Raw genomic sequence first — 13,300 nt, 5'->3', positions numbered from 1 at the left:
AACTGTATCTTGGTTTCCTATCCTAATGACATCAATGCATTATGACATCACAGCAGGCTGACTCGGGCATTGGAAAATTCAGGGAGTGTGACTGTTTTGGAAGCAGGGCAGGGGTTCTGGTGAACATCTGACTGAGCAGATTGCTCTTGTGGGTTCTGCAGAACGTGAGCCAACCAAGCAGGCCTGAAGAGCAGGGGTCTGACAGATATAGGGAGGACTGCAGGGTACTGAGGCGCTCTGGGCCGGTAGGGCTGTCACATTAGGTTGAGAAAGCACACAGAGATTAAACGTTCTGCAGAGTCTCTTCCATGTGCCAAGGCAGAAAATCAGTCCCTTGTATGTCCTCTTAGCTTGCAATTCACTATTTGTCTTTGTAGTCAGGTAGTGAGGATCAAATGAAAAAAAAAAAAAAAAGTAATTTTTTTGTGTTGAAATGGTTCACATGAACACGACAAGTGAGCTTACACAAGAATTGTTTTAACCCTCATGTTCTCATTGGGTTCTCAGAGAAACCAATCTTATTCAGTCGTATTGTAATGGGTGGTTTATTCCTTTTTGTAAACACTTGATTGGATTGAAAACCGAAACTGGAAAGGACTGCGCATATGCAATGATGTAGAAATGGCGTAATGACGTGTGGAATGAGCTGCAATTGTTGTTAAATAAAATGTCAGAAATGACTGTCGTGTTATTCTAAAATTCTCCTCCTATCGTTTGTGAAGTGGAGCAAAACTACATCCCATCAGTCCTCACTTTATTTTGAGCGTGGGAAGGGGTGTTTTTACTGATTGATAAATATAAGCAGCATAGCACAACGGTTCATGTGCTCGTCGTCTCCTAATCAGGACCCGAAATAGATAAATATTAAGTCTGCTCTTTAAAACAAAGAAAAGAAGCAATGTGGGAGAATAGTACTGTATGTGCAAACAGCGGGAAACTCCGTATAATGACAAAAACTCAATTCCGTTTTGAAGCTTGTGACATTTAAACGCACACATCATCAGTTGTGCGTGTAAACATAGCCAGTGATTGCAGAATTTTCATTTTTGGGTGAACTATCCCATTAAAAATGTAATAACAGGTTAATTTTTAAATTGCTTTTATTATTTTTACATGTACATCTTAGCCCAAAAAACACATTCTCCTCAGAAAATAAAGGATAAATAAACGTCAACTGCTCCATGTGCTTTACAGTTTATGTTTTTTCACCTCTCTGTTTCTCTTCTCTCATATTCTCCCCATCTCCTCAGCTCTTTTCTTAGCTGAATCCTCCACTAATCTGTCTTCATTTCTCTTCCTTCCATGCCGATTCTATGAGTGAAGTTTCCGCTCTCACTCTGCATCATTAAGATAAGCACATTCAGGTGCAGTGCACTGTGAAAAATGTGCAGCCTCCGCCTTGACACATTTACATTCACTGACTCTTAATGTGACATAATAAGAGTACATTAAAGCCCCTGTCTACGCATCAAAGAGAAATGACACTACTGCTCCAAATGGGAAACAGCAGCTCCTAGACTAAGTTAAATGAATTGAATAAGCTCTATGACTAGCCATAATGTAGCACTTCCCAGACTGAAAGGGGCTGTGTAACTTTACTCCCAGCATTCCTTGATCTCCCAAATCTGAGAACTATCACTTAATGATTTCCCGTCATGCTATTAGGCTTGTAATTTGCCGCTTGGCTTCGTTAAAGGTGACAAGGGGTAGGCTTTTAACACACGCCGCAAATAAAGCCGGGTAATGCACTTTCATTAGGGGAAATTAACATGGTGCCGGGCTCCTTCATCATCTTAACGTTGTAGCAGATGAACATTAACATGTTTGTCACCTGCCATTATATTTCAGTGCCGCTTGGGATTACCTGCACCAGGGAATGTATGCAGGACTTGTATTATAAAACTGCCAGTCTGAAATCAAGCAGTGGAGTAATCAAAATAGTTTTTTTCTTGTTTAGATCTCAGAAGCCATTTAGCAGCATGTCTTACTACAAACTTTCTTGAGGCAAATGTAATCTATCAAGAGTTATCAGGAAAGGAAAAATGTGTTTTTGGATTACAAATGGCTTGAACCTATTAATATGTCCTTTTTTTGCATTTTATTGAGGGTGCTAAAGAAAATTTGAGCTTTTGCCCCGTTTACTCACTTGTCTGGTCTGCCAGGGACCTGCAATCGTAAACGGCACTTGTTGGCACTCTGAATTTGGTCCTCTTTGATGCGGATCAGCCTTTGCAGCGCCAAACACCAGTCCTGTGCTACTGTGGTGTTCAGATTCTATAAAACACAGCAAAGATTGACAAGTGTGATTCTAGCAAACACACTAATATATATATATATATATATATATATATATATATATATATATATATATATATATATATATATATATATATATATATATATATATATATATATATATATAAAAACTGGTTGTGCTTTAGGACCTTGACTTTACATTGGATATCAAGCGTTGACCCAACACAGTTCAGAAATTGTACAAAGTACTAAAAATACACTGAAAGATTTTAATGTCATCAGGGACTGCACAGGCCCAATAATAGCCAATGCAAAATTATTAATAAAACAAACAAATAGAACTTTAAATAAAACTTTACTGTCACCTTTGATCAATTTAATGTGTCCTTGCAAAAAGTCAAAAAACATTTTTGTTATGTTGATTATGGTTTTGGCCTCCAAGTATTGAAGAAATAATAAAGGCTTTCCTCTTGTAAACCAAATTATTCACTCCTCCCAAAAGACATAGCCAATTGAAATACATGCAAAATCAATGAGGTCTGCAAAAGTTCACCTATTCTCTATTCTTTGCACATTTCTATTCTGATTAGATTTTGGGTAGCAATTGGTCATTTGTAAAGAGGCCAAAAGCGTGGTTATGGTCAAGAAAGCATGCAAGACAAAGAGCCGTTACATTTTATATCTAGCTGTTTTGTATTGGTTTTGTGGCTGTCAAGGCATCAGGGGAGCTGTCCTGATTTGAAAGCAGTCTTGTGCTGTGTAGACATGCTGTTCAGAGCTATCTCCCATCTGAACATTGACTGCAGATCAGATTATGAAGGTTTCCCCATGTTGTCGTCCAACTATCAAGCGGATGCCGTGATAATCAATTGATGATCCACGTCTTTGGTTGCTGAACTTTGATCACAATTTAATTACGCTGAAAACGCAGTTACCCCAAAGGCTTTCATCCCCAGATGGCTGTACCATGTGTGACTAATACTGCTTTTGTTTTGCTGCTTAATATATTCTACCTTGATCTTTCCTGGACTTTGTTCTTTTTATAATTTTGGGACAGTGTTTGGCTATTATATTTTTATAATGAAAATTCCATTTATTTATCCAAAAGTGCAACTGATCTTATTTTTAAAGCTGATGTGTTTAAAGGGTTAGTTCACCCAAAAATTCTGTCATTAATTACTCACCCTCATGTTGTTCCACACCGTAAGACCTTCCTTCATCTTCAGAACACAAATTAAGATATTTTTGATGAAATCTGTTTGCTCAGTGAGGCCTGCATTGCAAGCAAGATGATTAACACAATTATCTTCAAATGCCCAGAAAGTTACTAAGGACGTATTTATGGTTGATCCACTGTAGTCACATGAACAGTTTTAATGTTATGAATACTTTTTGTGTGGAAAACAAAATAATGACTTTATTCAACAATATCTAGTGATGGGCGATTTCAAAACACAGCTTCAAGAAGCTTCGAAGATTTACGAATCTTTTGTTTTGAATAAGTGGTTTGAAGCGTGTATCAGACTGCCAAAGTCACACACCCCAGTGGTGAACCACTGAAATTTCAAAACGTTTATGACATAAAGAAGCCTTGTTTACTGAAATCACGTGACTTTGGCGTTTGATATAGGCTCCGAACCAGCTTCGAAGCTTCATGAAACTGCAAAAAAAAGTATTCTCGTCACTTCATAACGTTACGGTTGAACCACTGTTGTCACATAAACTGTTTTAAATATGTATTTAGTACCTTTCTGGGCATTTGAAAGTGTTAATTATCTTGACGTTAATGCAGGCCTCACTGAGCCATCGGATTTTATCAAAAATATCTTAATTTGTGTTCTGAAGATTAACAAAGGTCTTACCGGTGTAGAACGACATGAGGGTGAGTAATAAATGACAGAATTCAAAAGTCCTTTTTTTTTTTTTTTTTTTTTTTATAAATAAATTGGTCATTTTATTCATTCAATTAAAACACAGTAAAGACATTTCTGTTAGATTTCTATTTCAAACAAAGAATCCTGGAAAGAAAATGTATAATTGTTTCCAAAAAGATATTAAGCAGCACAACTGTTTCCAACATGTATAATAATAAGAAATGTAACTTGAGCAGCAAACCAGCACATTAGAATGATATCTGAAGGATCATGTGACACTGAAGACTGAAGTAATGGCTGATGAAAATTTTGCTTTGCCATCACAATTGCATTTTTAAAATACAGTAAAATAGAAAACAGTTATTTTAATTTGTAATATTTCACTATATTAGTGTATTTTTGATAAAATAAATGGAGCTTTGGTAAACATGAGAAAAAAAAAAAAAAACATCCCCAAACTTTCAAACAGTAGTATACATAAAAACAAGCATTTTAATATTCATATACATTATACATTAAACATATAAATTGTATTTTTTTTGTGTGTTTTACTTAATGACACGACTTCAATTTATGAGCCATGTTTACAATTACTTTTTACCAACCTCGCCCCAAAGTAATGTTTAATGTATAATGTCAGTTTCCTTCAGTTTAACACTTATGGGCTTATTGTATGTGTGGTAGTGAACATTGTTTACCTGGTAAGTTCCCTGTAAAGTCCCCACAAGCAGAGTGACCTGCTCTACCACTGAGAGGTCATGCTGCAACTCCTGCAGTTCCTGATACAGACGGGGCGGACCCAGAATGATACTTCCTGTCAATCAAAAATAACCAGCTTCACTTATCCAGTACTTAAATTTCACACCATGCTTTATCAGAGCATGACCCCTGGAGTGCGAAAAGCACCTGCACTCCAGGGTTTTCGATAGATGAGATGGTATTTCAGTGGATAAGGCTTCCTGTAAGGTGCTGAATCATTCGAATATGTAATCAAGTCAGGACAGCTCGGTTACACTGTGAGCTATGCTCAAATAAAAAAGCACTTTAGCATTTCCTACACAATGCACATTCCTCCATTTCAAATAATTGATCTGCGACCTGCAGATAGTGGTCTACAATGACATAGAAGACAAATTTCAGAAAGATACCTGACCTTTAAAGAGGAAGACTCGTTGTGCTCTAGTCTTTCACTTGAAAACTTTCCCTAATGCAAATCTAAACAAAATCAACTTAACTTTTAAAGACTTTTGGACAATCACAAAACTTTCATTTGTCAATACTCTCCAGTAGCTCCACTAACAAAGAGAATCGATACTGAAGATAGATCGATTGTTCCCATTGTTTGTGTAGCCACAGAGGCTAATACTATAAGGAAAAGGAGCAGAGTATAAAATGAAGCCATTTGGAAATATGAAGCCCTTTAAGGGTGACGAAACGAACACAGGTGTCTCATTAGACGTGAAATGTACAATCGATTTGAATCCCCATTCCCTTTTTTGCGGTCCCTGCCTGCAAAATCAATAGCGGGGGTGAATCTGCTCTATGTGTCCGACTGATAGCCCAGGAATGAGGAGTGTAATTAAATCCTGGAGCTGGATACGAAGACCGCAGGACTGTCTGGCCTTTCTGCACCTCCGCATTATCGCATGACCTGTGTGCAGAATTGGGGCGGCACGGGCAATTGTTGACCCCCACCTAAACCTAATTTTCCAAGTACTGCTGGAAGGTCTGTCAGAGATCTTTCTCAGTCTCTGACACACCATCTCTCTATCTCTTTTTGCCTTTCACTGACTGTCTAGATTCCATCCACTTCTCTTTACACCTCTACATCTTTCTTCCACTGTTTTGTCTGTCTCTTTCTAACCTTTAGAAATTTAATAGGGTCTTCAACTCACACAGCCACAGAGACATCTGTCACTGGCACGGCTTGATCAATAGCAGGCACATTTGAATAAAAATAGGAACAGTGAGCCCCTACAGCGCAAGCTGGCAGACTGCTCTTCTGGTTGTCGTGGCAAGGCCTCAGGCGGGCCTACAGGTTTGTGGGATTGTGGCCCACCTTGGCCTCAGGTGAATGTGCTGACTTGTAATCCAGACTAATCCGTTGGTGTGCTGGGATCTAGTTTTCACACTATTGCATGGTATTCTGCCATTTCCACTAGTCTATCTCTCTCACACACATTGTCATATGTAAACTGACACACACGCTGGCTGGCCACCAACAGAGGCCTATGCAGACACAATACAGCACAATACACAATACAGCCTAAAGTGAAACAACAAACAGAAGCTTGCGATTTGATTTCAATTTGATTACCTTCAATTCAATAATGATTAATTTGGGGCCTATCACATGGCAAATTTCCTTAATTAAAAAAATATCTCAACTAGTGCTGTAAGCTATACAGGGAACCACAGCTGGTACATCATTATAATATTAAAGGTTAAAATTAATTAATTTGTTAGCTACTTGCATATAAATTACACATGAAGAAGTTTTTATAATAACATTATAATACGTTTTTAAATGACATAACTATGTTTCTACTCATTTTTAATATCAGCCTAAACATTTAAATGGTGGCCGTCATAAAACGGTTTTATACATTCAGTATTGAAGCACATGTTAAGTACATGAATATACAATGGCCTATAGTCACAGTGGATATATATCAAAATGCTCCTCTCTAAGTTCATTTTGGTAGCTCACTAACAAGTTTTTGGACATTGAACGGCTTTTCTGATGTTTTTTTTTTGTTGTCGTTTGTTAAAAAACAAACTCTTTGGATACGCAATTCACATGAATACATATTTAGATTCAAAACGGTGAATTTCGCCAAAAAGCGACTAGTTTGCAGGTATGTTATTATTATTACTTGCTGTAGATGACCATTTGTGTCAAAATATCAGAAGTCTAGAAATATTTCAGCAGAATAAATTATTTGAAATTCAAAAAAATCTTCTGCTCTCATCCAGAAACAATCTCCAGCATATTCAGTTGTCAGACAAGACTGGAACGACAAACGGGACTGGCTTCTATGGTCAGATGAAACTAAAAAAAAAAAAAAAAAAAAGCTTTTTGGCAGCAAACTCACCAGATGGGTTTGGTGCACACATGGATAAAAAGTACCCCATGCCCACGGTTAAATATACTTTTGGATCTTTAATGTTGTGGGCCTATTTTTCTGCTGGAGGTCCTGGACATCTAGTTCAGATACAGGGTATCATGGATTCTATCAAATACCAACAGATTAAAAAAAAAAAAATCAAAACCTCTTCTGCTAGAAATCCAATAATGGGCTGAGGTTGGATCTTCCATCAGGACAATGATCCAAAAAAAAAAAAAAACATCAAAACCAACACAAAAACGTGTCACTGAGCACAAAATGAAGCTTCTGCCATGGCCATCTCAGTCCCCTGACCTGAACCCTAAAGAAAATGAGTGGAGTGAACTGAAGAGAAGAAGCACCAACATAGAGCTGGAATCTGAAGGATCTGGAGAGATTCCGTCAGGTGTTCTCCAAACTCATCAGGCATTATTGAAGAGGACTCAGAGCTGTTATCTTGGGAAAAGGAGGTTGCAAAAAGTTTTGAATAAAAGGGTGCCAATAATTGTAGCCAACGTATTTTGGAGAAAAACATTTATTTCATAATGTGATTTTCCCCCCACTTTCAATTATTTTCTTTCAATGAAAGGTTAGATTTTTGCTAATTTTATGAATTACAGATCAAAAGGATAAACAATGCAGATTTATTTTTACAGTCATCTCTGATCATATTTACCAAGGGTGCCAATAATTCTGACCAAAACTGTAAATAAAGCACCTGTGCATAACATCCTCGTTTGTGGGCAGAGCCTCATCTCAAGGCTCACAAGGGGCTCTAAGATTTGCCGTATGCTACCGTTTTATACTGCTTCATACTGGCAGCAGCAGAGGCCTTGCTTTTCTAGAATGCTGGCCTATTCCATCAATAAATTAGGGCACTGGGGCCTGCAGGAGATGAAAAATGAGTCCATTTTGAGGTACGCTGGGGGAGCATGGGATCTGATTTGGGCGAGGAGCCCCATGGAGTGACATCACAGGGGAGGAGAGATGTGATGCGGGGCCAGGCAAAACAGGGTTGTGTGTCTATGTGCTGCTATTAATAGCTGAACATGGACACATTCAGACACAGCAAACCAGACTACGACAAGAGTGTCTGGAAAATAGTGATTAAAGTGGTGGCTTCATGTTACTTAACCAAAAGTGTGTGCTAACAGCGCAAACAGGTCATTGAATAGAGTAAAAGAGAGAGAGACATGTGAGGTACCGAAATGAAATATTCAAAAAGTCATAGGGGTGCATAAATAAAATTTATCCTATACTATATATCCTTATACTATATTTAATTTTTTTTTCCCTGTCACTATTTTTATTTCTTGTATTGATTATTTGGCAACACTTCAAGTCAAACAATCATGCCAGTATTTTGAAATTTAAATTGTAGGATACAGAAAATGATGAGAATGAGAAATTGGAAGTAGATGGGAGGCTACTGCTGAGTTATAAAAAGCATGAAGAGAACTGAGGCAGATAAATTGGGCAGAATGCTGTTTTATAATGATTTCGGACAGAAATAAGGCATAGGGGGCATAAGAGGTCTTGTGAAGACTCCTGCCCGCGAGCTGTCTGCTAGGCCCCAGCATTAAACATCTTCTGTCATCTAATTTCCTTGCTCCCCTGTGTGCACAATCCAACATGGGTGTTCCAGAGACAACACCATTAATATTTCAGCTCAGAAAGCAAAAGGCTTAAACAGCCAGAACCTGTACATCCTGATAACACTTTGTACCTGGAGCTCTGTCAGCATATTTATCTTGGTGCCCCACAATTGCTCTCTTCCTCCTCCTCGTCTTCGAATTCAAAACACAATAATGTTTTGTAAGAGCGTTCAGCCCTGATGCCAATCTCCTGAACTTGCTCTCTCTGATTGGAACTGGAGGTGGAAATAATGCGCCAAGACTGATGACAGCACACTGAATATGTTTGTGGTCTATCAAACAGTGAAATAAGATTGCTTAGGCTGTGCCTCTGTTGTTCTTATCTACCTCGCCTGAGATACACTCATCTGCAGAGGCCATAAAAAGGTGCATTTCTCACAGGAAACGGACAATTATTTCAAAATGTCTCAGCGACTCACATCAAGGGTGCATGTTATCCGATTGCTTAGAAAGTAACAGAGCCAACAGCATTGCCATTACCCGGTCCCGAAGAGCCGCCCGAACGCTTGACGCCTCCAAGTTGATAAAGAGTGTCCTTGGTTTGGGAGCCCTCTTGACCCACTTCAACTACCTGAACCTGCTGCAAGGGGGCACTCCATTTCAGGGTGTACTTGGGACCTACTGGAACCAGACTGCTGATGTCAGGGGGCCCCCTGGTGGTGACAAGAACAACATCATGTCAAAATGTATTTGCATAGTCATAGAAAGAAGGACCCTGACTTGGTCACACAAAAAAAAAACAAAAAAAAAAAAACATTTATATTGTAAAAGATATCCCAATGCTCATTTTATTTACAACTATAAAAAAAATGTTTTTTTACAGATCAACTGTGATTACATTGTGAAAGTCTGGACCTCAAATTGTTGGGGGGGTTGTTTTATTCATGTTTTGTTGTAATGTGAAATCACTATCACCTCGTTAAGATCTTCTAAATGAGCATGTCGAGCCACGGTTTATTAAAACAGATTTTATAATAACATGCTGCAGTGTAAAGACTAGCTCAAGAGCTTTGAGATTCAGTATAAGTGCAAGCTTTTTCACTTAGCTGTTTACCTTTTGCACTGCTGAGATGTGATCAATGGAGCTGTCATAGATAATCTATTTGAGTGGAACAGAAGAGCGCCTTTATGCCTGTGATCTATGAGGATAATTCCTGTCGTTGAAGCTAAACACCCTGCTATTTGTTCCCAGATAATGAAGGCCCATTTGACTGTGCCCAATTCTGTCCTGTGCCTTAGCCATTAGTGGCTAACCCCCTCACAATGACTGTGGCATATTGGGGCAACGTCACAGTAATGCTCCTGGAGACTCAGAAGTCTGTATTTAGATCGGCTGATGAGTGGCAATCCGTCAGTGTGGCCTTAAGGGGGGACTGAGGGACAAAGAGAAGTCAATCGACCTTGTCCTGAACACATACTTGACATTGATGTTGGCACAGATGAGCATGTCACCGAAGAGAAAGACTTTTCGCTCCTTAGACTTGAGGACTTGTCCTCTTTCGCCGTACACCGTCTCAATCAGCGTCTCGCAAAGGATCAAAGAGCTCTGCTCAGAGTTCAGCAGCTGAAGAAATGACAGGGGAGACACTGATTACACGCAAGTCTTACAAAATAGAGGCTACCAATTACATGGCTACACACTTACTTTTGAGGCCACAGTGTGGCGTACAAGATACTTGAAAGTTCACAGAAAGGCAGCACAAAAGATTGGAAACACAGCAGTACATTTGAAGTGGAAAAGGTTAGGGAAATAAAACCAAATCTTTGAAATAGGATTGAGAAGTGTAGACTTATATCCACAAAATATATAAATTTGAATGTGCACTATAAAAAAAAGAAAAAAATAGACTCATATAAAAATAATGCTTCTAAAACATTTTTTTATGGTCCACTAGAAGTGTGTGGTGGTGTTTGTGTCTACAGAGTCACTGCCCTGTGCTTGTATTTTCTTATTTTCTTCTTGAACTCCTGTGCTCGGGACGTTTCTTGGCTGCAACCTTTAGCCAGTGGGTGTGTCGCTCCAGCCAATAACGACGCACGGCAAGAGTGAGGGCGGGACTTTTATCGTTTGTGTCTGAAGCTCAGGAAGCTTTTGTGGTCTCAATACACACACAAAAAAACTGTGCTAATGTTGCTATTGCCTTATTGACTGCTATCTTTAACTCGACAGATTACATTTTTTATGACACATGATAAACACAATTTGAAAAAAAGAGAGCTTGCACAAATGTCAGTGTTCCGCCTGTGAGGAGGGGCCAAGTTTGAATTTGTTTACAAACATTAACTGAAAATCCTGCATAGTGCACTTTTGAAAAGATGAAAAATCTGTCATCATTTACACACCCTTATGCATTTCCAAACCTGTAACTGGTTGAAGAAACGAGCAGACACCCTCCAAACTGTGTCTGGTCTGACATGTATGCTATGTTCATTTGTGTAGTGTATAGTCATTCTATATTTCTCCTGAATGCATAACAAGATGAGGGGAAAAAATATTTGTATTGTGTTAGCAGGCAGTCCCAGAGTTCATCCTCATTACATCAGCAAATATATATAAGCGGCATCACAGCAGCAAAACCCAATGTCCAGCGGCTCAATAAATATTGCGTGTTGGTGTTTGATCAGTCAGGAGAGTAGTTTTATAAATAATGCATCTGCTTCTGTAGCCCACATCACACAAAATGAGTCGCCGGATCTAGAGGGAATTGGCAACACTGTTTGGCCTTTGTTGAAATGCATTGAAAAATTAGACCTTCAGTCAGTAAGAAGGCATGCTCCAGGCTCTGTGTTTTTATATAGTTAGAGCGCCCCCCAACGGCTGAAGAGGTAAACTGAATGTTGTGGGAAAGGACAGATATCCTTTTCAGGGACTTGAGAGTGTGACTGCAATGGTTTGTAAGTTTGGATGGATGTTTGTGTGTGTGTGTGTGTGTGTGTGTGTGTGTGTGTGTGTGTGTGAGAGAGAGAAGGAGACAGAGGTGTATGTGATGTGCTTGCTGAAGAGTGACAGGGAGACGCTGCCTTAGCCTGTGCACCATACTATATTTACTGGCCTACTAACTCAGATAGTCTGAGACAGACGATGAATATTTCATTGCATGTATATGGGGTAATGGAACTGACTGTTTCACACTGGAATGCAGCTGAAATCTCTGAAAAAAATTGTAAGGTTGGAGCCACTTCACAGTAGGTAGTGCACATGCTCACAATACATACAGAAAGAGCAGTGCACTTAGGAACATAGGTTCAAACCCTCCCCATTTTTCCTAACCTTGCAATGCATTCTGGGATTTTATTTCTCTTTTTTGGTAACTTAGAAAACAGTATACCTATTTGAACACCCTTCACATGGAGAGTGCACCTATAATGTCTTACAATGCTGTCTCCTTGCATAATGCGTTACAATGCAGGTCTCTTTGCAACAGATCTAAAGAGACATAGTGAAAACTGGGGAGGGTTTGAACCTGTGTCCCTAAGCTCGCAATGCATTCTGGGATTTTGAACATCAGGAGAAAGTAAGAGAGATGCAGACTTAAGAAGAGAGGGCGAAGAGAGAGAGAGAGACAAATGACTGCAGCAGAGGAAGGCGAGAGACACAGTGATATAGACAGATAAAGAGAGAAAGTAAAACAAGCGAACCAAACAAGAGATACTGAAAGCAACTTAGACTTTGCAATTAAGTGTCTCATTTACTCTCTAATTCCTCTTATTCAGAAATGCATTTGTTCGGATTTGCAGCAGCTGGCCAGTGATATGAGCAAGGTAATGGAAGAGAAACACCCCTGCCATGTATTCAGGCACTGCTGTAGCGCATTAATGGACATCATTGCTCGCTGATGATTCCGTGAAGAAAAATGCAGGCCGGTGATAACGGGCATGAGTTGGTTATTTTCAGGGTCAGCAGTAATGTCCAGGTACTTGGCAGGCTGTTTGAAGGCTGCTTGTCAGGTGATGGAAACCAACAGTGGCCTCGTGAGCATACAGTAAGGTTTAGATTTGTAATAGAATGTAAGCTTTAAAACAAATTATTAAATTGCATTCAGTTGTCTTAGATTATTAGTTAAGCTAGGTCTAAAATTACCTTTACAACGTGTGACTAGTGAGTTTGGGCTTAAAAGTTAAGGCATATTGTGCAACATAAATATTGTATTTTGTCAAAATGTATGATCAGGGCTTAGGTCACGACTGAAAACATTGCCTGGTTGTTCTACGTTATTAATCGTGTCATGTTCTGGCAGACTGAAGAAACTGAAATGGTACCGCACAAATCTAAGCAAGACCTGCACTAATATCTGCATTGTTTTGCCTTGAAAAGAAAAGTGCCCACAGGCTATCGTGGCCAGACTTTTCATTATTCAAAGCATACCTGAGGTACAGTTATACGAATATAATGTGAAGGGAACACTAA

General features: G+C 39.1%; 1 protein-coding gene across 5 annotated transcripts in view; it reads right to left on the bottom strand.

The window, feature by feature from the left end:
- Window positions 1-13,300, bottom strand: part of arhgef10la (Rho guanine nucleotide exchange factor (GEF) 10-like a) — a 162,592-nt gene that overhangs the window by 74,551 nt on the left and 74,741 nt on the right. For all 5 annotated transcript variants that reach the window (XM_067388019.1, XM_067388020.1, XM_067388021.1 and 2 more), the window contains 4 exons: window positions 10,311-10,456; window positions 9,373-9,545; window positions 4,829-4,944; window positions 2,147-2,274 (listed from right to left, as the gene is read on the bottom strand). In XM_067388019.1, coding sequence (XP_067244120.1) covers window positions 2,147-2,274; window positions 4,829-4,944; window positions 9,373-9,545; window positions 10,311-10,456 — 563 coding nt within the window. The remainder of the gene's footprint in view (window positions 1-2,146; window positions 2,275-4,828; window positions 4,945-9,372; window positions 9,546-10,310; window positions 10,457-13,300) is intronic.

This window comes from Chanodichthys erythropterus, chromosome 6 (assembly GCF_024489055.1).
Source record: "Chanodichthys erythropterus isolate Z2021 chromosome 6, ASM2448905v1, whole genome shotgun sequence".
NCBI lineage: Eukaryota > Metazoa > Chordata > Actinopteri > Cypriniformes > Xenocyprididae > Chanodichthys > Chanodichthys erythropterus.
This window is presented reverse-complemented; position numbering and strand designations above follow the sequence as displayed.